Consider the following 26,273-nt stretch of genomic DNA (forward strand, 5'->3'; position numbering starts at 1 on the left):
TCACAGTTTGCTTGACTACATCTATTTATAATGCATCTTGTTTTGAAAATTCTGAATTTCATCAAAGCCAGGACGAGGGAAAGAGGGTGGTAGTATAACTTTTTGAGTTTAGTGTGAGTACATTTTTCATATAATAAAAAGGTATCATAGTGGTCAGACTTTCCCCAATAAGAGTATTACATCTTTCAACTGTGACACTCACATTTGTCCCTCTGGGGCATATGTAGAACCAGTTATAGAGAACTCATGAAGGGTGCAGGTTGAATCTTCCACCTTGTCTGCAACAAACATCTGGGGAGGAAAAATGGCAAACACAAACAGAGGCAGTATAGTTAGTTATTTGGGCAAAACTGCAGAGTAGATAGTGACAGTAATAACCACAGTAAATATTTATTTTAAAGCTAACTTTCCCTTGACTCTGTACCCTCCAGTGGATTCACAATTGAAGCATGTTGTTTGGGGAAACTTTTTTCAGATCCATACAAATATGGTTTCTCTTGGTTGTCATCATCAAGTTCAACTCTTCCATTATACATGTAAACATATCCGTAATTTATATAGTAAAATATTAAAGACTGGTACTTCACATGGGGAAAAGTGATGCAGAGGATATCTGGAATATTTCCACTCTGTGTAATGGAGCACCGTGCACCTTTAACACTATGGCATTTTGAGTTGTATATTTCACTCAGTAAGTACTTTAGTGTATCTTTTAGCTTCAATTAAGTGTCAGAAGAAACATATACATGAAGTATATGACATGTTCATAGTGTGTAGGAAAACTTTTTGTCTATATAACTGCCCCTTAAAATGACTTCTAGTGAGGCTATGTGAGTTTCGCATGGCAGTCAATGTGGCTACAACAATTATAGACTGATAATAAAAACATAGTATAACAGTAGCAAAAGTACAGAATAGTCTTAATGTCTATGGACTAGGACAGGTTTCACAGCAATATCTATCAAGTTTGCTAATGTTAGCCAACATAAGCTACCAACAACTTTTGATACTTAGTCTATAGTAGAGAAAATGTGTTTTATTGCTTATCAATTCAACTGTTTAATTTATAAAAGAAACAATGGATTATTTATCATTTTAAAAGTTACATTAGTCCTACGTTAAGGAGTTATAGGGAGAGTAAGTGATTCTGCAGAACGATTGTTCATATTTGAACTCAGCCACCAAACAAATACAGCCCACTCTCTTCAGTGCTCCCTCAGAAGCTCCGCCCCCCACATTTCAAAAATCTCTGAGGTTTCTCCAGCGTTAAAACATCTTAGCACTTTCCTGGTCATATAGCTTTCTTCTCTGTTTATACTTCAGACCTTTCCCTATTTGGCTGTTTCTTGGCCATCTCTCCTTCTTCACAGTGCCTGGAGTACAGCACATTCAGATGTGCCGGAGTATAGAACTCTCTCTTCCGCTGTCCCCCTCCCCCCATCACTCCTCTGCACGAGCACTTACTGTTAGCCGATTGGCTGGAAAAACGTTATGTGGCAAGGCCCACACCACTTTCTCTGTTTTCCCATTTACAGAGCCAGGTCTGTGTGGCAAACCGGATTTTATTTCAGAGCACACGGAAACATAGAGCTAGCAAACCGTGAGGAAGTATTCACTGAATTTAACAAAATGTGTCTTGGATTACAATCTCAAAATTTTGATTTAACAGGTTAATCATCCAGTGTTTCATTTTATGAAAACTGGTTTTAATGGGCTGCTCTGAGGTGCCTGCATGTCCTTGAGTTCCATGTGCCCACAGAGGTAACATAACACCTTTGTTGTCACAGTATGCCAGCATGTAGCGATAGTGATGCTGAGAGATGTAGTGGTGATGTTCGTATATGTCCTGAGCAGTCAAATTCGGTATCTTCCCATTCACACACAGCCCCATGGTGTCAAAACATACTAGAGTCACGGCTGCACCTTGTGCAAATACAAAGGAGCAGGATGCTGCGGACTAAACACCAACTATTCTTGCCTTACACATATTGACTTCCTCCAGATAAATAAAAGGTTGTAAAACAGTTTGAAAATCAAATGGTGGCTATAAACAGGAACTACTCTGCAAGCTAAAAAAAGAATCACAAGAGAGGTGGAGTCAAGAAATGCACACGTCTTGATGTAAAGCTTCATCAGTCACTCACACTGCCATACATGCTCCAGTCAACTGCTTGAAAGCAAAGCATAAGTTACAGATAGGAGAAATAGTCCTAGAGCTGTCCAAGAATTTGCATTGTTGGCAATTTTTTTTCATGAAATCCCCCCAGGAAGGGCGCTTCACGATGCACTGGTAATACTAATATATTGATAAAAACAAGGAGGAAGTGTTGTTGCTGGTGGTTTATAAGAATGATATACAAGACTATTCACAGTCCAAGACCTCTCTGTGCATCTAAACTCCTTACCTGAATGACAAACAAATTTACAATATGCTAAAAGACTGCCCTTGACCCCTATTCCTTTATTAATATTCAACTTTTTTAATAACTTGACACCTAAGTTCAGCAAACAGACATACGCACAGTGAAAACACCCCCACAACCAAGCTTAACTCTGTTTGAGACTCCATTAAATCTGACTGATTGAAGAATTAATGAAGCGGCCATTTGGTTAAACTCGTCTTGATTCTTCTGTCAGTGATTGTGTGTGTATGTGTGTGCTACGACTTACCAGCAACCACCAATTTAAAAACGGAACACAAAATCGATGGCAGACTTCAGATGAGACGTAGCGGTTGTCCCTTTAGAACATGAGCCTTAAAGGTACGTTTAGCCTTTTAATGGAGTAATTATTCTTTAACAACTCTCTACGGCAACAGGGTAACTACATTTAGTCCGATGATGTAGTCTAGCCTGGACATGATGAAAGTCAGTTATAAATAACTGGCTTACTGAATGATGATTATAGCCTCTGTGAGATTACAGCTTATGTGAGAACATGCAATTTTGCATTTGTAATTTTGGACAACAGTGTTGACATTTTCATTCTTTTAAACAGCACTAGAATTAACATGCATATTAAAAGTTGTAGTTTTATGAGTTTCATTCACCTGTACACCTGTATATGTTGTTTTGAATCCGAAAAATTCTGCTTTGAGGACAAATTGTGGGCATAACAGTTGTGTAAAAAAGGTCTTTACTTACACCATATTAGACGCAAGGATTTTCATTCTGTAATTTTTTAATTTACAGAATTACTAAAGAATTTATTCCTTTTAGTAGTTTTCATGGAGTCCGCCATTCCATTTGCCTACTTAGGCACAGAAAATGATGCATGCATGTAACCCAGTATTACGGTTTATCTCATTTAGATCAACCTCACTGTTTTCTCTTCATTCTCCTACAGTACCAGATATGTATTAAGTTACTAAACTGAAACTGGGATGGGCCTAAATGCAATTCCTGCCAGTATGATTAAAATGTTTATGTTTTATAAACTAAAATTTAGAGTAAAATTTATTATTTATACACCAAAAACCAACTGTCCACTTATGTATTATAATAAAACTGACATTTAACAAATATATAACCATAAATAACCATGCAAAAGTGCATATTACAGCATTAAATGGCAACTTTTGACTGCTTTGCAGGTTTTCACATGATAAGATGAAGTACAATACTCACGTATTGTAAGGAAATCAGTTTTAACTAGATCTATATAATCTGTTACATTTGGATGTTGATCTGTTTTAACCGATATATTATTCAATATGAAGTTAGATACATGTAACTACAGTTATAAATACTACTGTGCTCTATTTGTTCTTAAAATATGTGTTTTATTGTTAATTTTCAATAATTGAGCTTAAATACATGGTATAACATGACATACAAACATAATATTCCCTTTTGTCAGGTGTGGCATTTCCTCCTTTGTTGCATGGTGTCCACCACAGTGGACACTTCAATAATTTAAAAATAAAAATAGAATTTTGAAAATATGTGAAAGTATTTCAATTGCAGCCACAATTTGGAGTGATAAAAAGAACTTAAAAAATCTAGATAATAATTTTAATAATTCATCCATGAACGCAGAACTTTTTAATAGCTACCGTTCTGCTTAATTCTTAATTACACAACAGATCATCAGGCACCCTATTCTGTATCAAATCAACAATGACTACTCAGGGACCCAGTAATGTTCACAAAAGCACATACAGCACACACAGAGCAAGGCCTAAGGAATAAAATGAGATTGTCCTTTCTTCTGTGGTCAGTTTTCCCTCACGATCTGATCCACTGTGGTCTCCAAGGAAACAAGGCACAGTGTGATCCATGTGACTCAGTGATATCACCACAAGTTTGTACTCTTCTACTCACTTCCTCTGTGCTTGTGTGGGGATGAATGGTGAGTAACCCCTTTTATGTGTGTATGTCTCCTCATGTATGCATGTGCAAAGGGAAAAGGAAAGTACAGTGTCAGGAAACTGAGGGGAATCCCTGGAAATCCTGTGGATATGGGGATACCCCCAGACATAGGGAGACACATGGCGCTGTCAGGGCCACTGGCTGGAGACCAGTCCGAGAATAAAGCACAGATGGATAAGCCTGGGCAAACATTCATGTGGGCATTCGACCGTGACTTTTAAAAAACATAAAACAGAGGTCGCAGCATACAACAAACATGAGAAGAGCCATGTGACCACAAAGATTTCTGTCTCCAGGAAGCACTATGAGAGAAAAAAAAACACTGATAAAGGGGAAGTTTGATTTTTCTTTGTGAGAATTTGAGTGTGTACGTGCCCCCTTATCTTCCACCAGAGAGCTGAGAACAGCAGGCCAGGGAGTATAGGTGGAAGCAGAAGGTCAATATTTACCAGAGTCAGCCTGCCTGCTCTTTTTTTTTTTCATTCAGGGTTGTGGTGAGATCACTCCTCCATGCCCCTCCTGCTAGAGGGAACTCCCTGCTGCTACGCATTTATCATACAGCACTCCACGTCATCTTGGGGAGCAAGGGGAGGGAGTGTCTGCCATACAGGATATGCATAGCCCTCCGATGCAAACTCCATTTTAAAAAAGCAAGAAAATACAATGCATATGCAGACACAAAGAGCATATTTTCTCCTGGCTTTTCATGACTGGAGTAAGTGATGGCCAAACACAGCCAAAGCACAACATACACACTGCAGGACAATCAGCTTCTGCATTAACTACAGTCATTAAATATCTCAACTAGATGACTTTGTAACCCATTATCCCCTCATGTGTGGCCACATTGAATACGGTTCAACAAAAGTTACATAACGCACACACACACACACACTTTAGGAAGTAGCATGTGTCAGTTTTCCAGTAAAGCTCAGACATTTTTAGACAAATGTTTTAGGGACTATTTGAAGGGTTAGAAAATGATTATCTTTTATCACTTCTGTCAAGTTGGCTACAGAATGTTTATTGTTGGTACAGGAGGGGAAAAGAGGATTTCATGTATTTCTATAAATTTGTCTTTGAAGCAAAAATTAATAAATAATTTTTGAATTTTTTTTTAGAGTTTTTAAGACTTGACATTCATTTAATGGCATATCAAACTGCTGCCGGTGTTCTCTCTGTATTAGGAGCTGTTGAGGTCGACTGCATTTTGTATTGGGTCTAACTATCCCAGAGTGTATTCGTACTGGGTCTCTTTGTTTTTTTTATTCATTTATTTATGCACATCAGGTTCTACTGATGAGGTCCAAGAAGACCTATGAAGACCTCTACTGCAGACTTCAAGAAACCTATTTACGAAAGATAAATTCCTGGTCCCCCCCCCCCCCACACACACACACACAGTGGTCATTTTTTGTGCCTTCTCAATCTAATACTTTGTGATTAATGAATGACAATAAAAAAATTATACCTTTCTATAATCAATGAACTAATGCATGACATCCAGACTTTCTATTGAAAACCCTGACTAAGCTGCCGAGACTGTCCACTGACACTAGTCTGGACATGGCTTCATTGCTGCCCTACTCATAATGGCCACTGCCTCTGAGGTCATGAGCTGGGGTGAGAGGTGAGATGGAGGATGTTAGGACAATAGGTGTTAACTGAGATTAGGTGTGTGTGCAGATCTAGAGCATTTAACAGAAGCCAAGACAAACAGCAGTGCTGGCATTTATTCTTTGCTGGAAGCAAACATTGCTAGCCAGCAACACGCACACGCACACGCACAGGAAAGGGTGGGGTTATGTGCTACTCATGAAGTTGTCGTTAAGACAGAAAGTGTTTGTTGTCTAATGTAATCATTGACCATTTATAAACTGAACCCTACAAGACAGTTCAGGATATGGAACACTATTGTGTTTATTCGGGTGATGTGACATTTTGGACACCTTCACTGCGTATGTGTGAGTTGATCTGATGATATTCTGCAGCGCTCTGGGTGCTGCTGGGTCACGCAACCTGAACTACTCCACCAGTAGCCATCTCAAACCTGCCAAATAGAGGTAAACAACACCACTAGGATTGTTAAGCCCCTCTTGTATGAAAAAAGAGATTGGGATCAATCATCAATAGCTAATCAACAGCAAACCCTTGTAGAATCCACCTCCTTAACACTTTTTTTAAATGGAAATTTGAGGAGCTTTATATGAAGTGTTGCAAATAACAGAATGTGGAAATTAAATACTTAGGATTCAGTTTCTCCTCTAAACCAATTCAGCTTTGTCGGTCTATAAGATCAACTGTATCCCCAGCAGTCAAATCCTCACATTCAAACAAAAAAATTTTTTTGTTTCCTGATTGCCACTTACCCTGCACACAGACATTTGGTTGGTGGTGAGGGTGCCCGTCTTGTCAGAGCAGATCACAGAGGTACAGCCCAGGGTCTCTACTGAGGGCAGGCTGCGAACGATGGCATTCTTCTTGGCCATGCGACGCGTGCCGAGGGCGAGGCAGGTGGTGATGACAGCAGGCAGGCCCTCGGGGATGGCCGCCACAGCCAGGGCCACGGCGATCTTAAAGTAATAGATAGCCCCCCTGACCCAAGAGCCACCGTGGACGGGGTCTCCGAAGTGGCCAATGTTGATGACCCACACAGCCACGCAGATCAGGGAGATCACCTTGGAGAGCTGCTGGCCGAACTCGTCTAGCTTCTGCTGCAGCGGCGTTTTCTCTTGCTCTGTAGATGCCATCTGATTACGGATCTTTCCGATCTCTGTGGCAACGCCAGTAGCAACGACAACACCTATGGCGCGGCCTGCAGCAATGTTTGTGCCCTGAGCAAAAAAAAAAAAAAGATGAGAAAAATGAGTGCAGGGGAGTGCATAAAAGCTCTGTCAAATTCAATATTCTGACCAAATCGCTTATAAAATCATTTCAGACCCAGAGAAGAGGGCTTCCATCAAATTGAGCATATTATATACAGTGGGTATGGAAAGTATTCAGACACCTTTAAATTTTTCACTCTTTGTTTCATTGCAGCCATTTTCCAAAAATCAAAAAAGTTCATTTTATTTCTCAGTAATGTACACTCAGCACCCCATCTTGACAGAAAAAAACAGAAATGTAGAAATTTTTGCAAATTTATTAAAAAGAAAAACTGAAATATCACATGGTCATAAGTATTCAGACCCTTTGCCGTGACACTCATATTTAACTCAGGTGCTGTCTATTTCTTCTGATCATCCTTGAGATGGTTCTACACCTTCATTTGAGTCCAGCTGTGTTTGATTATACTGATTGGACTTGATTAGGAAAGCCACACACCTGTCTATATAAGACCTTACAGCTCACAGTGCATGTCAGAGCAAATGAGAATCATGAGGTCAAAGGAACTGCCTGAAGAGCTCAGAGACAGAATTGTGGCAAGGCACAGATCTGGCCAAGGTTACAAAAAAATTTCTGCTGCACTTAAGGTTCCTAAGAGCACAGTGGCCTCCATAATCCTCAAATGGAAGACGTTTGGGACGACCAGAACCCTTCCTAGAGCTGGCCGTCCGGCCAAACTGAGCTATCGGGGGAGAAGAGCCTTGGTGAGAGAGGTAAAGAAGAACCCAAAGGTCACTGTGGCTGAGCTCCAGAGATGCAGTCGGGAGATGGGAGAAAGTTGTAGTAAGTCAACCATCACTGCAGCAATCCACCAGTCGGGGCTTTATGGCAGAGTGGCCCGACGGAAGCCTCTCCTCAGTGCAAGACACATGAAAGCCCGCATGGAGTTTGCTAAAAAACACCTGAAGGACTCCAAGATGGTGATAAATAAGATCCTCTGGTCTGATGAGACCAAGATAGAACTTTTTGGCCTTAATTCTAAGCGGTATGTGTGGAGAACACCAGGCACTGCTCATCACCTGTCCAATACAGTCTCAACAGTGAAGCATGGTGGTGGCAGCATCGTGCTGTGGGGGTGTTTTTCAGCTGCAGGGACAGGACGACTGGTTGCAATCGAGGGAAAGATGAATGCAGCCAAGTACAGGGATATCCTGGACGAAAACCTTTTCCAGAGTGCTCTGGACCTCAGACTGGGCCGAAGGTTTACCTTCCAACAAGACAATGACCCTAAGCACACCGCTAAAATAACGAAGGAGTGGCTTCACAACAACTCCGTGGCTGTTCTTGAATGGCCCAGCCAGAGCCCTGACTTAAACCCAATTGAGCGTCTCTGGAGAGACCTGAAAATGGCTGTCCACCAACGTTTACCATCCAACCTGACAAAACTGGAGAGGATCTGCAAGGAGGAATGGCAGAGGATACCCAAATCCAGATGTGAAAAACTTGTTGCATCTTTCCCAAAACGACTCATGGCTGTATTAGATCAAAAGGGTGCTTCTACTAAATACTGAGCAAAGGGTCTGAATACTTATGACCATGTGATATTTCAGTTTTTCTTTTTTAATAAATTTGCAAAAATTTCTACATTTCTGTTTTTTTCTGTCAAGATGGGGTGCTGAGTGTACATTACTGAGAAATAAAATGAACTTTTTTGATTTTTGGAAAATGGCTGCAATGAAACAAAGAGTGAAAAATTTAAAGGGGTCTGAATACTTTCCGTACCCACTGTATGTTCATGTACTTATGCAAGTTGCTTACAGAAAACAGCATGTTCTTTTTATCTTGGTTGACAGCTCTGGGGTCAGGAACAGGGTCAGTGTGTTTGATGATGGATACAGACTCCCCTAAAGAAAACAGATTGTATGAGACATTTGTACCGGATTAGGTCTGTAGGCGTGACAGGTGATTATTCTACCAACATCGGGACGTTTTGACAGTAACAGAGCTGAACAAAGTTACACTCACAGCCTAAAGGGGAGAAAAGTACTATCACAGACAACATAACAGAGCCTAAAATTACCTGTAACCTTAGGTCTTCTAAGTTCATGCAATAAAAAGGTGTAAGGGAGCATACTCTATCTGAATTATGAGGAAACCTGGTGAAAGATAAGAAATACCTGTGAGGATGGACTGATCCACTCGCAGGGTGGTGGACTTTATAGAGGTCACTCTGATGTCAGCAGGCACCTTGTCACCAACTAACAAAAATAAACAAACAACAAAAACAGCAGCATGGGATTACCAAACACTGAATATATAAACATATTAAAGAAGGCAAGAGTCTACAGCCATGCTGGCAGCTCTGTGAGGCTATACTTGGGCACAGCATTGCTTTAAGCTAAATGCTAACATCTGTACTATATGCTAAAATGCTCGCAATGACAGTGCTAACATACTGATGTTTAGCAGGTAAAATGTTCACCATGTTCACCATCTAGTTTAGCCTCTTGGTATGCTAACATTTTCTAATTAGCACTACTCAAAGTACAATTAAGGATGTGATAATGTTATTTGTTTTGCAGGTCATAAACTAAGTATCTAACAAATAGGAACCATGAATGTCTGTACAAAATGTTATGCCAATCCATCAAGTAAGCTGTCAAGGTATTTCACTGAGTAAGCGAAAACAATTAATACAACTACTTGTGGCGCTCCAGGAAAAGTCAGAAGGACTTTGAGGACCATGAATTTCCATGGCAATCCATCCAAGAGGTGTTGCGATATTTCAGTCTGGGCCAAAGTGGCGGACTGACTATACATAAACAGGACAGCAATGAGAACAAGATGTTCTACTAAGAAGTTTGCCCTCTGAAGGTTTGGCTTGTGTTTGGAAAGTATTCTTGTGCCTAACTGTAGTGTGTCAGTGTAGCTACGGGTAAAAAATTACAGTGTAGCTCAGTAGCACACTATCGAATGTCTGTGTTCAAACAATAAATCCTTGAGCAAAGAAACATCAACCCAAGCTCAGGCTGCAGCCGCAGGTAAACAACGGTTCAATATAACCTTGATGGAGTCACGTTGCCGTTTTAAAATGATCGATTTTTTTTCCCCCCTCCCTTTTGTTCTCTCTGCAGTCTCTCTGTTCCTCCGGTACACGGCGTCCTTCCATATATCAGACATAAACTACAGACGAAGCCTGCATTAAATCATCAAAATGCATTTCATCTTTACTACAGTCTTACAGTCTCTACTTATTAGGCCTGCATATTAAACGTGTATTTCATAACCAGAGCATTACAAGTATCTGTAATGCCCATTAACAAAATGGTTATTCTTCCTTTTTGTCAGAGCCCAACAATGAACATTTCATGGAAATAATTTCACAATTGCAGAACAGAGCTAGCTTGTCAAAAACGGATCGTTTGATGTAGTCAGTGACAATGATCTCAGGGCAGAGTGGGAATTGCTCCAAGCACTCCAGCCAGACATAATATTCTTCACTCGTTTCTTTCCAGCATGACAGGCACAAAGGCCTGATCATTACTTTGTGTAATAAGCGTCTCATTAATGCCAACTCAAGAGTCCTCAGCCATCAAGGCTTCTCAACATTAATCGCAACAAAAACAATGATTTCCTGTGAATCTACCGTGGCTTTTCAACGCGAACAAGGTTGGACATCTTCTTGAGTCTTCCCAGTGAAAACTTTTCAAAGTGCTATCACGCTGATATGCCACCGAGTGTTCATTTCTTCATGTTTCTCCTTTTCTCTCAGAGCTCCATCATCTCCTCTTGACATTTGCTCAATGTTCTGAGACTCAAGGGAAATTTTTCACAGTCTCTTTCCTGACAGGACAGAGATGGTGAGAGAGATAAAGATGCCATAATATGTGCAGCTGAAGAGCCTGTACTTCTATGTCCATATATATCTCAACATTTCGTCATCAAATTATAAGGTCAAAAATGGCATGGTCAGAAATCTTTAGGAAAACTGAGCATGCCCTTGATCCCATGCAGTTTGCGTCTAGGCCGCACAGAGGAGTTGAAGATGCCGCAGTCACTTTGTTAAAGTTACTTTTTAAACACAGGTTTCATGCTTGACTTCCATTTGTTGATTTTTCCTCTGCTTTTAACACAGTTCAACCCCATATTTTAACCGGTAGGCTTTAAAAACAATTAATTATACTTTTCCTCTTGATATGGTCAAATCCATTAAGGGTTAGGCAGTGGAATTTGTGCAATCTTACAATTATTGTTAGGCAATTATTGACTCAAAACTGAACTTTGAAGCAAACTGTGAAGCCATGTGCAAAATAAGGATCCAGCATTTTTGTAAGCATATTGTCCGATTTCCACACCGACAAAACCATGATAACCCTGATTCTATCCTGCTTTTATCCAATCAATTTGTTCTTTTTCTTTGGGGTCATGGTTTGGAAACTCATCTTTAAAGTACACTAACTATATGAATCAAATTGTTAAATGCTTTGGTAGGCCGATTGGTGAGTTGTAGCTTAACCCAGCATCCATGTACACCAGACAGTTACAGCGGATAATCAGCTCAATTTTAAATGATGACTCCCACACTGAATTTCAGCTCTTCCTTCTGGACAGAGGTTCATAGTCCCAAGGTGTAGAACAAAGTGGTATAAAAATAGCTTTGTATAAGCAGCCATAACTCAGATGAACAAGTCGTAGTCCATTATTCTAGTGGTAATTTGTTTTATTGTTATTTTTCTCTTTTGAACTACTGATAGACTACTGATTACTGATATACTACTGATTATACTACTGATTACTGTCTACTGTCTGTGTTGTTTGTAAAATATGTGTCAAGATGGATGCCTTGTCTACTGTAAACCATATCTACCTACGGGTACAAATAAAGAAAACTGAACCTGATCCGACAACCATGGGTTGTGAGAGAACAAGAGTGGGTGAGGCGGAGGGGGAGAGAAATGTGTTATGTGTTTGTGTGGGAGATGGCTGGGGGCTACAGGTCTACTGTAGCAGGACTGGCCGAGGGCAGAAAAGAGAGGCTTTTCAAACGCCTACCCACAGGCTCCTGTTCCCCTATTGAACCTCCACTTTCTGCCACGGCCTCCCACAGACACACTCCATTAAGCTGGAAGAGAAATTTAAATCATAACAGCCACATTGAGTTCAGATAAGCTTTCTTTTAAATATCACGAAGATGAGGAACTTGTCTGACTATTATCCGTAGTGCTTTAAGTTTTAATAAGCAAGGGAAATTATTTTAAAAATTGCCATGGAACTCAGAACTCATGAATTAACTGGAACGTAGCACACATGCACATTTGATCAAAACAAATGGAGGTGGTCAGCTGGTCTGGCCAGCCGGAGCCCTCCTTCCATTTGGTAAAACTGGACTCCAAACAAAATCTGAATGTCTTGCATAATATACTGGCAAAGAGGTCTGCAGGATAACCGTGACTTGTTATTGGGAATGGCTCGGTGCAGGTTTCCATCTCTTCAGGTCCTGTGTAAACCCTCTAGGAGTTTCTGACAACCTGACCGCGGCACTCAAAACCCAGGAAAGTTCCAGTGGAGGCGCAAATCACAACTGTGTCGTAACTGTGGCTGGCATTGCCGACAAAGTACCTACAAGAAGGCAGGCGGGCAGCAGCGGTGGAAACTTGAGTAAATATAATTACGTTCTTTTCTCTCTTCAAACGGGACTTTGAGGAGCAGTGTCATTTCCGATACCTCCATACAGTTTATTTTACCCCATAGAACAACCACAGGCTAATATGAAGTACAGAAAGTCTGGGAAATCAACAGGGAAAAGAACCCATTAGTTTGTTTTTGTTGTCACCATATCCCTGCATGTTTTAGTCAGAAGGGTGTGCTTGAAGATCTCTGACACACATTTTCTAAGTGAGAAGAGAGTGTGGTGCAGAACCTACCCCAGTTGTTTACCCCTGTTTAAAACTGCTTAGCAACAACATTATGTCCGACAGAGTGAAAAGCTTAATATATGAGTGTGTATATTTTACAAAAATGCAGCAGGGTTGCGTAACACCACTATCATATCTCTTCTTAAAGTAAACTTTGACAGAAAATGCATTCTGTATTTAAAACAAGCTGGATTCCACCTTCAACTAGTGCCTCATCCTCAACAGAGAGTTTTACACACATCTTGATCACGCCACCACTACTGGCTGCAAAAGAAAATATCCTCACCTTCTATGCCATGTACTGTGCTTACGGACAACGATGAAGAACACAAAAAAAGAGAATGCACAATATCTACAATAACAGAGACTAATGTAATGGTTAAAATGCCTTTTCTCCATCATCATAAACCTACTCTACAAATAAAAGATGAATAAACGGAGCTTAGGTGGATTTACTCCCCATTATGTCTGAACTACAGTTTAAGGTGAATTTTCTAAGCTTGTATTTTACCAGTTAATTTGTCAGGGACAATGCTCATCTTTCCCCACAATGGAAGAACCAACATGGATCCAGCAGCAGCTGCTGACAGCCAGCAATAATGTGAAATCCCTCGCAGCAGATGGTTCATTTTAAGTCGTATCAGCCTCTGCTCCACACTGTCATCACAGGTGTCGTTAAAACCTCAACCCCTTGTGAACTTTGTCACAATGTCGCAAAGATGAGCCAAACGGTGCATGGAGCATTGCCATGGTGACGCTGTTGGTGTTGACAGTGATGGTGGGTGGGGACACTGGCTATAACAAGCCCAAATTCCAAGGAAGTCTCTCTCTCTCTCTCTCTCTCACACACACACACACACACACACACACACCTCATTTTCCCATGAAAGTAATGCAAACTAAAAGGGGAAACAATTTAATAAATTTGAGGGGAGCCGGTGTAAGAAGCCCTCAGTGGTTTCATTTTTGAAATTGAATAGCACCGAGGCTTCACTGTAACCAACGCAGCATGTATAATCCCTTTCCTTGCTTCTCCGTGCTGTGATTATGAATGAATGCTGTGATCTCTCACACACACCCCGAGCTCTCCCTCCTTTCCCGCACATCACTCCGAACCGTCTGGGCAGAATCACCAGCCGAGGATTACACTCACAAAACCAGCCATGTTGACGGTGAAGTGATCTCCTTGTGCGCTCGCACATTAACTCTGGCATACACAGATGTTCTGGAACCGGAGTGACAACAGGACTATTTTTAGACGAGGCTGCCCACACATGGGCGAGTTTACAGGAGGGGAATTGTGTGTATGTGCATGTAACGTGGGGGAGTGTGAGTGAGGAGCTGACAAACATCCAGCAGCGTCCAGGTGGTGAGACTGAGAGCATGGAAAGCAAAAGGGAAACGGCGGGGAAAGCTGCGGAAAATTAAACTGGGCCTTAAATTCAAGGGGTGACCACAGCCACTTACACAGAACCTCACACACACACACACACACACACACACACACAAACAAGACACAACTGGGTAGCAGCCCTGGCACCTGCACATCCAGAGAAAAGACTCTTATGTAATCTAGTTTGAGATATTCCAATAGTGTTTCCAGACTCATGAATGGGTGGGCAGAGGCTGAGTTTCTGCGCATGTCGGTAGCAACGGTAGAATACAGCTAGATGACAACAGTGAGAGTCCTCTGGAGGTAGACAAAGCATAAATTAATCTCAGCAGTGACAGTAAGGGTTTCGCTGGGTGCAGCCGCAGCTTACCTGCCACCTCCACTATGTCTCCTGGGACGATGTCTCTGGCTTTGATCCTCTGGACAGCCTTGCGGTTCATGCGGTACACCTTCCCCATCTCTGGTTCATACTCTTTCAGAGCCTCAATGGCATTCTCAGCATTCCTCTCCTATGTAGAGAGAAGTGGAAAAGAGAAAGTCAGTCCAACGACAACTTTCTTAATTTCTTGGTAAATTGATGTTTACAATAAATGTAGTTACGTTAACACGTTATTCTGTGTTACGGCATCATGGCAAAATTTGCAAGGATTATATTTTTAACCACCAATGTGTACAGAAATGTTGGTAACACTGAAGAGTTCAAGTGAACATAAGTTGACGCTTGCATCAAAAAAGTCTGCTTCTTCTTCAGCACAAATGTGACAGTGTCGAAGCCTCATCTCATCGCAAAGTGCTATTCGAACGTACAGATGTTGGCACCTGGTGTCAAGTTGAATAGAGCACATGGCTTAAAAGATAATAAAGGTGAATGAATCTCGTAACAGCCGGTGGACAGGATAATATTTTCTGACTTTACGGTTTTCTTAGCTATTGTTAACCTTTGTACCAGTGTGGACACCTTGTGGAAAGAAATGTTACTGGTGTGTACTGTATGTACACTTTACACAGAGACACCGGTGAAGAGTGTATCTCACCTGCCAGACCCCGATGACAGCGTTGGCGATGAGGATAAGAAGAATAACGATAGGCTCAACAAAGGCGGTGGTTGTCTCCTCTCCCTCCTCAAACAGAGCCAACACCTAGATGAACACACAATAACATTAGCAGACATATTCTACTGTAACTCATCAAGTCCCATGGGAGCTCAGTTATATACACATTTGCAGGGATAGCTTACTCTGAAACATGTTTGGGGGAAACTGCTTGAATGTTGTTGCAATAAAATATGGAGAAAGAAAAGCAAACTCAAATGGTATTTGGACAGAGGTGTTGCTGCTCAGTTCCAGTGAGTTGTGCTACCTTTGGCAGTAATACCGTCATTGACACCACCCACCACGTTCCAAATGTGTTCATCTATCTATCCATTTATCCTTTTTTTCTAATTAATTTTAATTGAGCGACACTCTTTTAAGAACCCCTTGGCAGCTGCAGAAGTACGGTATTCCTTAAGGTACAAGTACCTCTGTATATAGTCTATAGACTGCAGTAAGTCTCTATCACATGCTCTTGGCTGTTGATGTCAAAGTGTGTCTGAAATCAAGAGAGATCCACTCATGGCCTGCTCTATTCACAACCCTAACACTCACAGAGAAAGGCTGGGAAATGGTCAGAGGCTCCAGGTCTGTCCCTCTGCAGCAAATACAGTTAGAGGCTGAAAACTGCAAGAGCAAGATACTACAGCACCCAATGAAAACACGAGAAATTTCCCAGCACGAAAAGCTGGTGATTGTTTTTTTTTCCCCAAACAGTGACTGTGGGCATTAAAAGCAAATCCAATTAAATGATGCAGTTCTAATTTGTCTAATATGCATTCCTCTATCCACTCAGCAGAATGTGTTTTTCATTTTAGTTTGCAAGTTCTCTTGCAAAGTAATGACAACACACTTATATGTTTTTATATACATTTATTTATTGAGTTACAGCAAGATGATGCCTACAATGAGACAGGCAATAAAAATTAATTTAATCCTGCAGGAAATTAGATCATTGTGGAAATAAAATCATTGGGAATACACTGGATGAACTGGGCTAATTTTAAAAGACTGCTATTGCTATTCTTATTATGCACAGTTTTGCAGGGGTGTATTTTGTAGCACAGTTTATATCCTGTACACCAAAGCTCTTGGATGGGAAGGAAAAAATATCACACACAAATTAACATTTACATAAGGATCCTGTGAGCTTTACTTCTTTCTGTTGTGCAGTGTCTTTTTGGATGAGTGTGTACCAGAATATGAGGCTTGAGTGGTTTGATTGACAAGACAGTCAACGGCTAAAATAGTGAGACCCATTAACCTATTAAAAGGAGCATCATGTTGTTTTCAGCAGCCACCAGCGATCTGGTTTTTAGATCGCAACCAGATATGTGCACGTACGCACACGTACGCACACTCAAACTCATGAGGGGGCAAAATCCAACACGCATACAGACTCACAGGGAGACAGCTTCACACAACATGCTGGAAACTCAGGTAAACTCCCACTGCAATGTTAATATTTTTATCAGCTTGAGGTTATATTATCTTGGTCATGTAAGTTACAGTGACTCAGACGGTGGAGAAGCGGTGTACCCAAGTACTGGTAAAACAACAATAAATCTAAATTGAACGTAACGAAGCAAGCAGCAGCAGAACTGTGCTAACATTAGCTGGCTACTATAAACAAATAGCTCCACATTTGCTTTTTATCATTCCTTGCAGCGTAAATCAACTTTGACATATTACCGGTGGTACACAAGATAGTAATATGAATCACGTTAGCTAGTGAAGTAGTGGAAAGCCATACAACTAATGTTAGCAACCTAAAACCTAAAAAATTAAACCTGCCCTTGACCCAACCAAATAACTACAGACCTATTTCCAAACTACCATTCATCTCCAACAAATTCTTGGAAAAAATTAAAAAGGACAATATTTTAAATACATTTTAATCCAGCTTTCTCGCACCAACATAGCACAGAAACAGCACTACTAAGAGAGACAAAAGAGTTACTCAATTTCCTTCAGCTAAATCCAGATAAAACAAGGTCACTCTTATTCATTCTCTGTTTTTGGTCTCCACCTGCTCCTGAAAGAAATATTCTGCTCTTCAGCTGCTGAATCCTCCACTATATTCACTTGTTAGACGATAACTTTTGGTGCGGGGCAGCATACAGTATTTCTATACAGTAGTTCAGAGTTTTTTTTTTCCTGAGAACAGCTGTCTGCTGTGGCCGACAACAAAAAAAAGCAGTAAGACAAAATAAAAACAGAAAAATTGGAGGCTGGAAAAGCAAAACCATTCCCTAAAAGTCGCCATAAAAATGCACAGAGCTGTGGGGAACTGAAGAGTTATATGATAATTCTCTGTAGGTTCATCACTATGAAATCATTCAGCTAAAAGTCATGGGATCCATTGTTAACATAAAAATATTGATTACAGCCGATTTTAAGTCATGCCACAAAAAGGCTGCATGATGTGAAATCAAACTATCATACTGTACATAATAAGCTACTATAAAAAAAAATTACTTGGTTGAAATTAAGAGTCTGGTTCCAAAAACATCTCCACAGAGACAACAAATATAATATGCAATCACTCAATGTTATTTTATTTTTTCTCTATAGCCAGATATGGTATGATGAATAGCTGAATAGGGATTATGCAAAGGTGTCAGAGATGGCAGTTGCTCTATGTTTGCCGTCAAAATAAGCAACATAGAATAAAAAATAAAGTTACTGCACAACAAAAGCAGCAGAGAGAGATAAATACATATAAAGTGGATCTACTTTTCCATGATCTGATGGGGCTTATCAAATGATAAAAGAGTATATTCTCCGCACAGTATTGAGCTCCTGGAGTGTACGTCATGGCAGCCTGAGCCTGGTCGATAGCTCATCATTCCACATCATTTGGGACGGTAAATCTCTCTTCTGACTGAGTTGAGGTTGGAGAGCAACAATGGTAGTCCTCTCAGTAAGCATGCTTAAAAAGACACTTCACACAATCAGCATGCATTCAGAAAGAGGTTTCAATACCCAGCTCCTACTTTCACACTGAATAGGAGCTGAAATAGACCGATGAGGATTTCTTTTGGGTTTCAGAAGTCTTTCAGGGAATCCAAGGGAAATGTACGTGCTTGCATTTAGCAATCTGAGACAAAATTAAGCTCAGATTCAACATTGGGTTTTGAAGCTTCACCACCAAAATAAACCTCTCCTTACATAAACACTGCACTCTTCACACCCCACATGCATTACTGAAATGCTGAGACACATGCCGACAGATGGCCCATTATCACTGAACGTCTCCAGAGTTCTGGAACATCACACAGTGCTCAGCAAAATGGAAAAAACACATTTTATTCATATCAAATTGATCAGTCTTAAGGTCACCTATTGAAAACTGCAATGTAAACAAAGGAGGCTTGAAACCCAATTTAGCGGTCACTTGACTTTTTCAGTTCCTTCCTGTGCCCTCTTGAACTCCCGAAAATTAACTCAGCATCATGCAGTGATATGGAAAACCAAATAAAAGATCAGCCTTCTTTCTTCCTTCAACTAAAAGGGAGGAAGTGCACGGATTGTTTAAGGTGGCTAGTGTTGCTCTGCTCTATTAAACCCCATACCAGAGTATTAACAGCCAAATGAAGTTTAACTTTCATTCCAGTTCAGTGCTTTAACTCTCCCTGATTCTACTGGTGACAAACAAAACAGTGGGCAAACATAAAAGCTAAAAAGGTTATAGAGGACTACAGAAATATAATTTATCAATAGACAATCTCTGCAAATGTGTGCAATTACGAAAAGCTGTTCTGGAGTGTAATATATTTGTATTTCTAGTCAGATCGGGTCAGAAGGCACCTTGCTTTAGTTACTGAGCTGAAACCACTCCAGGCAACAGGGACATTGTAAAGCACTAGGGTCTGTGCGGCAGTGGAACAGGGGCCATGTTCCACTATAAACAACCTTTTTAAAGTAAGGAAAGCCTGATTTACATGAGGAAAGGAGAGTGCTGCTGCTCCAGCCCACGCATGCTCTCCCAGCCTCTCACTAACACGAGAACAGTTGGAGAATATACATTTTTAGAGCAATTTTCCTACTTTCAGAAATAGCAACAGCAATTCCAACCCGAGACACCGGGGACGTGCTGTAACAGATGGAAAAAAGTTATTATGCAGTCAGGATTCCCCTACCCCACCCCACCCCTCTCCGACCTTCACCACCTCGGACTGCAACCAGGGTCACAGTTTGAGGCTCTGCAGCAGAGGGAGTTTTGATTGATAGTTTGTTTCCAGTTCGGCAGAAGTGCTCTGCCCGTTCCCCTCACTGAAACCATATCAACACCGGGTGGAAAAGCCTGTAATATGCACGTTTCCACATGAAAAAGGAACCACAAACTAGGTTGAGGAGTGATCCAACAGGGGAACAAAGCTGCCTGAAGCTAATGAAGGAGTCTATTAGGTGGCAATTTCCTGGCCAATGTCCAATTTGGCACTCAGGTCCCATAGGGGAACATTTGAGAATCAAGAACATATAAGATGAAGGCCACTGGCATTTTAATTAGCTCGGTTGTACTTACAAAGGAGACACAGGCGGCGAGCAGCAGGATCCTGACCAGGAGGTCTTCAAACTGCTCCAGAACCAGCTCCCACAGGGACTTTCCTGAAATATGCATAGACAAATACACTTTCATGCATCACACTCAATTTAAAGTTTGATGCTTCCACTATAAGGACTCAAAGGTGCCCTTTTACTTAAGGGTGGGAAAGGATCTGTACGATGTATTGACATTAGTTTCATTGTGCTGATAAGCAGCCCTAAAGAAAGACAATCCCTGTATTTACAGAAGAGTAGTGGTGTGTGTCCACAGGTGGAAAGCTGCAGTGGTGTACACTCCCAAAGTTTAGTACTCAGTCTACAGAAAAGAAAAGATCCTGGTTCAAGTACACTTAATGAGGTAGTACAGGGAGGAGGATCGCAGCTCACTGGAAAAATCAATATTTACCTTCTTCAGCTGGTAGCTCTGTGGATGTCGCACCACGCCGGTTGTAAAGGAATCGAATTGGTGGGACGGGAGAGAGTGGAGAGGGGAGGAAGGTTGGTGGTGGAGGGTGGAGGAGAAAGACAAAGAGCAGTTAATACAGTTGATTGACTCAGCATGACTTGCTCAAATTGCTTTGCAGAATTATTCTACTGGGTTATGATGATAAACAGCAGAACAGCAACACTGTTGTTTTCAAACAGAGGATTATGATCTGCTGTTTTGTTGTTACTAACTTTAATAACTAATCCAAGTCTAAGATATGCGACTGAGACAAAAGATCCTTTATTGATTCTCAGCTCAGGATGTTTTAAACTGCCCTTTCAGTACCTTTAGCGTAGCTTTAGGCCTACAGTTTCATTTCAGCTGTGTAATGACTCTCAGAAAACATTGTTAACACAGATACTGTAATAACAAATAGCTTCATAAGACCTAACCAAGGCCTTTGATACCAGTATGATTGCTCATCTTCTGCTCTTGTAAAGGTCACTGATGGACTGTCAGCCCACAAATGGTTTTTAAATCGCCTGTAAGATGGGACTCAATATATCTTTGATGAAGTGAATAAAGTGCATCTTTCCATACAATTTATATCTCAATTATCAAAACTGGTTCTGTTACGTCAGAACACATTTCTTTGCAATACAACTTCTATTGTCTATGCATGTAGGCTGCATTATCGATTAACCTGTCAATTATTTCTTCACCAAATTGTTTGGTCCATTAATTATTGTTGATCTTATATTCCACACAGGCCATGTTGGCATATCAATTTGTCAATTGTTTTGTCTGACAAATTGTGTAAAATAAAAACATATTTAATTTATTTATTTCCAGAAACTGGGAACAAACATGAATATTTTGCGGGAAAAGTACTGAAACCGTGAAAAAATTGAAAAAATCCGTACTTAGTAAAAAATCCGTACTTAGTATGTGAATATCTCACATACTACACCAAGAAGTAGGCCGATTAGTTGATAAAGACATAAATGATAATCAGCAACATGTAATTTATTAAGAACATTCACTGGTTTCAGTTTCTCTAATGTGAGAATCAGCAGATTTTTTCATTTTTATATCCGTGTCAAATCTTTCAGTGGGATAAAACAAGCTATTTGACAGGAACATGTGATTGTTATTTTTTAGTTTTTAATTTCCCAAGGTCAATACATTTCCTTAATCAGAACTGTGGCGATGCCATTGACATTCATGCTGTAGACTTAATCTCTAAACTCTGGAGTTTATTTCTCAATCTCAGCAATCAGGGGCACTAAACCCCCCCTTTTTGCAGCAGCAGCAGCAGCATGTGAGTAAACTCCCACAAAGACAAACCCAAGAATCAGAACATGTTGCTCTTCTCTTTCACATCATCTTGTCACTTTTCATATACCATCTGAAAGGAAAATCTGTATTTTGGGGCATTTTGACAGAAGCTGAGACTCTTATCCACTCTAATTTGATTACCAGAACACAACACCCACAACATATGAGTCAGCGGTGTGAGTAGAAAACACATCAGTCATCTTCTAAAAACATTTCAATTGACAAGTACTGTTGATCAGTGTCACCACAATGAAACACAGGCATACTTAGTCACTGCGTTTGTCAGGTCCTCATCAAGACCAACACAAAGCTATGCTCGACCAGGGCCAATGAAACAACAAACAACATCCGTCACATCTGAAGAACTTGAAGACTGATAATAACGTTCATCTGACTGGTACGTTTTCTGTTTTGTGCATTAATCAGCCATCCAAGTCTTGGTTATGTCATAATTTCTTTCTAGAAAATGTATTCTCCTTCGGAAAACCTCGTGTTTCTCTGCATTTTTTGACCCGACCACGCTACACAAGTATCAAATGTGACCCTGTGGAGAAAGAGAGGCTTGAAAAAGGAAGGGCATTAACGTGAGCCCGCAGCCTCCTTCCAAAAACAACCTTACAGCCATTTCTATTACACATGGCACTGGCAGAAAGAGAAATGATTTCACGTCGTGACTTCTGGAACTGTCCCACGGCTTCAAAATGTGTTTTTCTGTGGTGAAAGATTTTTTTTTTTTTTTTTTTTTTTTTTTTAGGAGAAAAAGTTGTTTGAGGTGGAATAACTTTCTTAATTTGGTTTGCAATAACACCAAGGGGAGCGAATGATAGTAGCAGTACAAACAAGCTATTAAAGAACACAACATTTCTTAAGTAGGCATTAAGCCCAGAACTTTTAATTTGATAACGTCTGCAGTCAAACCTGTACATGATTTGCTGAATAATATTAGTTTTGCATAATATATTAATCTTGGCCAGTACAAAGGTCATCTCTTGACTACATGAATGCCCATCCTCATCCTGTGCAATAATAGCTGATGAGTCATTGAGAATAGCTTTTCAAACTGGCTGTCTGGAGGGTTTTCAGAGAGTTCAGGTTGGACACAGTTGAACTCACAGGGGACTTTTGGCTGCACTCTGCCAGCAGCAGCAGCAGCAGCAGCAGAAATGTGGAGAAGTGGGTTTTGCTGTTTTCCATGGTCCACCACTCTGACATAAGCCTGTTTCCCCATTACTGTGCCTCCCTGGTTGTATAATGTTTTTTATGGCAGACAGGCTGGCTGCGACTCGATTGCTGAAGACAAAGACGGATTGACTAAATGGACAAGACAGACGAAAAAGCAAAGAGAGGGAGAGAGAGGGAGGGAAAGGGTTGGAGGTGCTGAACGGGGTTCCCCGGCTTCCCCCTGCCAAGGATTCCCTTGCAGTCTTCTGGGCTGTGTCAACCCGAGGCTTGCCCAGGCACATTCCTGAATACTGACTTCACCTCTCGTTCTCTCTCCCTGTCCCCACAGCACCTCCCTGCCTCCCCTCGCCTCCTCCCTCCCAGCCCAGACAATGAATAAAAGAGCTTGTTTACAAGCAGCAGAAAAGCAAGCAGCGCGGAGCAGAGGGGAGACACTTCCTGGAGACAGTTGCCAACAACAGTGGGGGAGCTGGTTTCTGTGTCCAGAGAGTCAGGAAGAAAAGCAGGAAACTGGCCATCTATCTATCTACAGTGTAAATGATCTGTTGATAAAGGAGCTTTCACAGCAAGCTCCTCTTACACTTCCCTTTCTAGTCCATTAACAAATTACAGCCCAAATTATTATGACCCCCCAGTATCTGAGTGCGGTTAAGCAGTATTAACAAGATAGAGTTCGGGCCCTCAGTGTAAACTACAAACATGAGAAAGTTTTATCGCAGTTACCATGGTGACTTGGCTCATGAAGCCTCCTTGAAAAACAAGCTTTTCACGAGGTAATGTGTGTCTGTCAAAATTTAACGATAACTGTTATGCAATCAGCAGGGCCTTGAACCAGCATGCTGTGACTGCAGGCATCAAAAACCCCACTAACAGCCAGCTGGTTAAGTGTGAGCAGGGAGGCATAGGTAGAGTGGGTGCATGGAGGTACAGCAGTAAGCCTTGCGCTGCTTCAGTAAGTGGCTCCAGCTCCAGGATCCTGCTCGCTACAAACGCCATGAGAACATAAACATGCCTATAAATACCATGATGGTAACTCCTAATGACATAGTGTACTATAGCTTCCTACATCAACTCTCCTAATGTATTCTCCTACTGGAAAAGGTCTAAATGCATTAACCATATCAAATATGAATCATAAATATACCCCATTCTCCTCCCTAACCTTATTATCTCTGCTACATGAAAGGCATCGCAGGTATCTGCAGAAGTCAATGTTTCCACCATTTACATAAATGTCAACGGAGGGCTTCCCTTTTCTGAGGAGGTCATATGCAACCATGTCAAGTGGGTGAGTGTCAGCTATCTTTGGGAGCCCCGCTGACCTCTAAACAGCCACCCTGAAGATCAGAACGGGAGCCGAGGAGGAAGTGGTATCAAACCACTAATTACTCCTTTGCAGCTTAATGAAACCAGGACGTGAAACCCTGACATGCTGCTACTCTTCAGTCATTACAGGGCCAGAAACCGCACACACTGGATAAAAGCTGCTGTACTCAAACACAAGGATCAAACAAAACAAGACTAAGAGTCTACCACCATCCATGCAATCAGGAAGCCAAATGTGAGCGTCTGCGTCGTCTTTTTCAAAGTCTTCTGTTTTCACCTGTCTGCACTAATATGCTACCCTGGAGTTTTAATACGAAAATGGGGTCGGCAGCGGGTTTTTTTTAACTTCTCCGTCTTAGGCGCTCGGATTCACCGTGTTAGGACAGCAGGCGTAAAAAAGGAGAAAAATGGCTGCGTTGTAAAATTAAAACATAGTAGTATAGAGGTAGCCTTAGTTATAAGGAGGAATTATAGTGCTATAGAACTATTTTGAAAATATTCCTACAATGCGGCACAAGGTTTAAGCTTCTTTGTTACTAATTTTATAATACAAAGTGATTGCAAAAGGTTAAAAGTAGTTTTAAACCACAGTAGATTTTCCTCAAGTCATTGCAGCCGGTTGAGCCTCAGGGTACAGTAATTTTTTCCCAACAAACATTAGGCAAATGCTTCAAACCTGCTGACACATCCAGACGCCCAAGCTGAAATGACTTTGACGTAGTTTTGCGTACTCTGGACAAAGAATGGAAATGCTGGTTCAATTTCAGTGAGAGAAGACAAAAGACACAAGTGGAAAGGAATGATAAGATGTCCTCCTCAATACAACAAATATTATTTAAGCTGCTTTGTTTGATTAACTGATCAACCTGTAATTCTCTCTATGCTGGGGACACATCAACTGTCAAAGCTGCACTGAGATAAAGTTCTTTTGTGAGGCTGTCGTGTCAGGAAAGGAGAATTAGTTTCAAAATGGAGATTTTAATCTTTTGAAGCCAATTAAAACAGCAAATGGCATGAGATTCAGCTCAATGGCTGTTGTGCGTGCCCATTGGCTGGACTGTTTCTGACGTCATCAAGCTGTGGTCAGGGAAAAAGAGACTTCATTTTTTCCTCATGATGCTGCACAGGATAGCACATGTTGAAATTAAATGACAGCATCACCCTCATATTAGTCCTGTGAGTATCTAAGACATCTACCTGTGCATGTGAGTGCCATATATACTTTAGTTGTATATCTTTATGATTTTCAGAAATATAATCTAATCGCATGACTTAGCATCTTACTGAAAAACCTGTTCTTTACCACAATCAACATCTTTTGGTCAGTCTGCAAATATAAGACATCTGTGTTTATGCATTTACTGTCTACATCGGGTCTCTCACTGCACACATCTACTGCTTGTTGCACATGCACATTTTACCACTCACACTATGATGAGTTCTACTGGTGAGTGACAGAGGAAAAGGAAAAGGGCCTGTCAACAGAGCAGGACATGCGTGAGGTGATTAGCACAGAGCTGATATCTTGTCAGGGCTCGAAGCTTCCTCTTCGAGGCCACAGCTGTGCGAGGAACCATTTTTTGAACACCCCAACAGGCTAGCGAGAAGGATGGCACCCGGCCACCTAGTAGCCAATTGAAGAAGCTGAATGCTGTGAAAAATAGTCAGCAATCCCCCAAACGGCAGACTGAAATATCTGTGTTAACACCATACTATATATAGGGTTTATTCTAGGTTTAGAAACCAGAGCAACACTTTTATCCAATCAAATGCCCCGTACAGTACAACTTCAGTGATCTGAGCCCGAAAGTAATGCAGTTACATTCACAATAGTGAAAATTTAAAAATGTGGAATCA

The 26,273-nt window shown here is 41.0% G+C and overlaps 1 protein-coding gene across 2 annotated transcripts in view; it reads right to left on the bottom strand.

Moving 5' to 3' along the window:
- atp2a3 (ATPase sarcoplasmic/endoplasmic reticulum Ca2+ transporting 3) overlaps positions 1 to 26,273 on the bottom strand; it is a 44,479-nt gene that overhangs the window by 12,775 nt on the left and 5,431 nt on the right. For both annotated transcript variants that reach the window (XM_038708370.1, XM_038708369.1), the window contains exons 2-9: positions 20,550 to 20,567; positions 20,124 to 20,206; positions 15,539 to 15,643; positions 14,875 to 15,013; positions 9,374 to 9,454; positions 9,015 to 9,100; positions 6,740 to 7,204; positions 203 to 291 (exon numbers count right to left, since the gene is read on the bottom strand). In XM_038708370.1, the coding sequence (XP_038564298.1) occupies positions 203 to 291; positions 6,740 to 7,204; positions 9,015 to 9,100; positions 9,374 to 9,454; positions 14,875 to 15,013; positions 15,539 to 15,643; positions 20,124 to 20,206; positions 20,550 to 20,567 (1,066 nt within the window). The remainder of the gene's footprint in view (positions 1 to 202; positions 292 to 6,739; positions 7,205 to 9,014; positions 9,101 to 9,373; positions 9,455 to 14,874; positions 15,014 to 15,538; positions 15,644 to 20,123; positions 20,207 to 20,549; positions 20,568 to 26,273) is intronic.

Source organism: Micropterus salmoides, unplaced genomic scaffold (assembly GCF_014851395.1).
Source record: "Micropterus salmoides isolate LMB-PRFRI ecotype aquatic unplaced genomic scaffold, ASM1485139v1 Ms_hic_scaffold_9, whole genome shotgun sequence".
NCBI classification, from domain to species: Eukaryota; Metazoa; Chordata; class Actinopteri; order Centrarchiformes; family Centrarchidae; genus Micropterus; species Micropterus salmoides.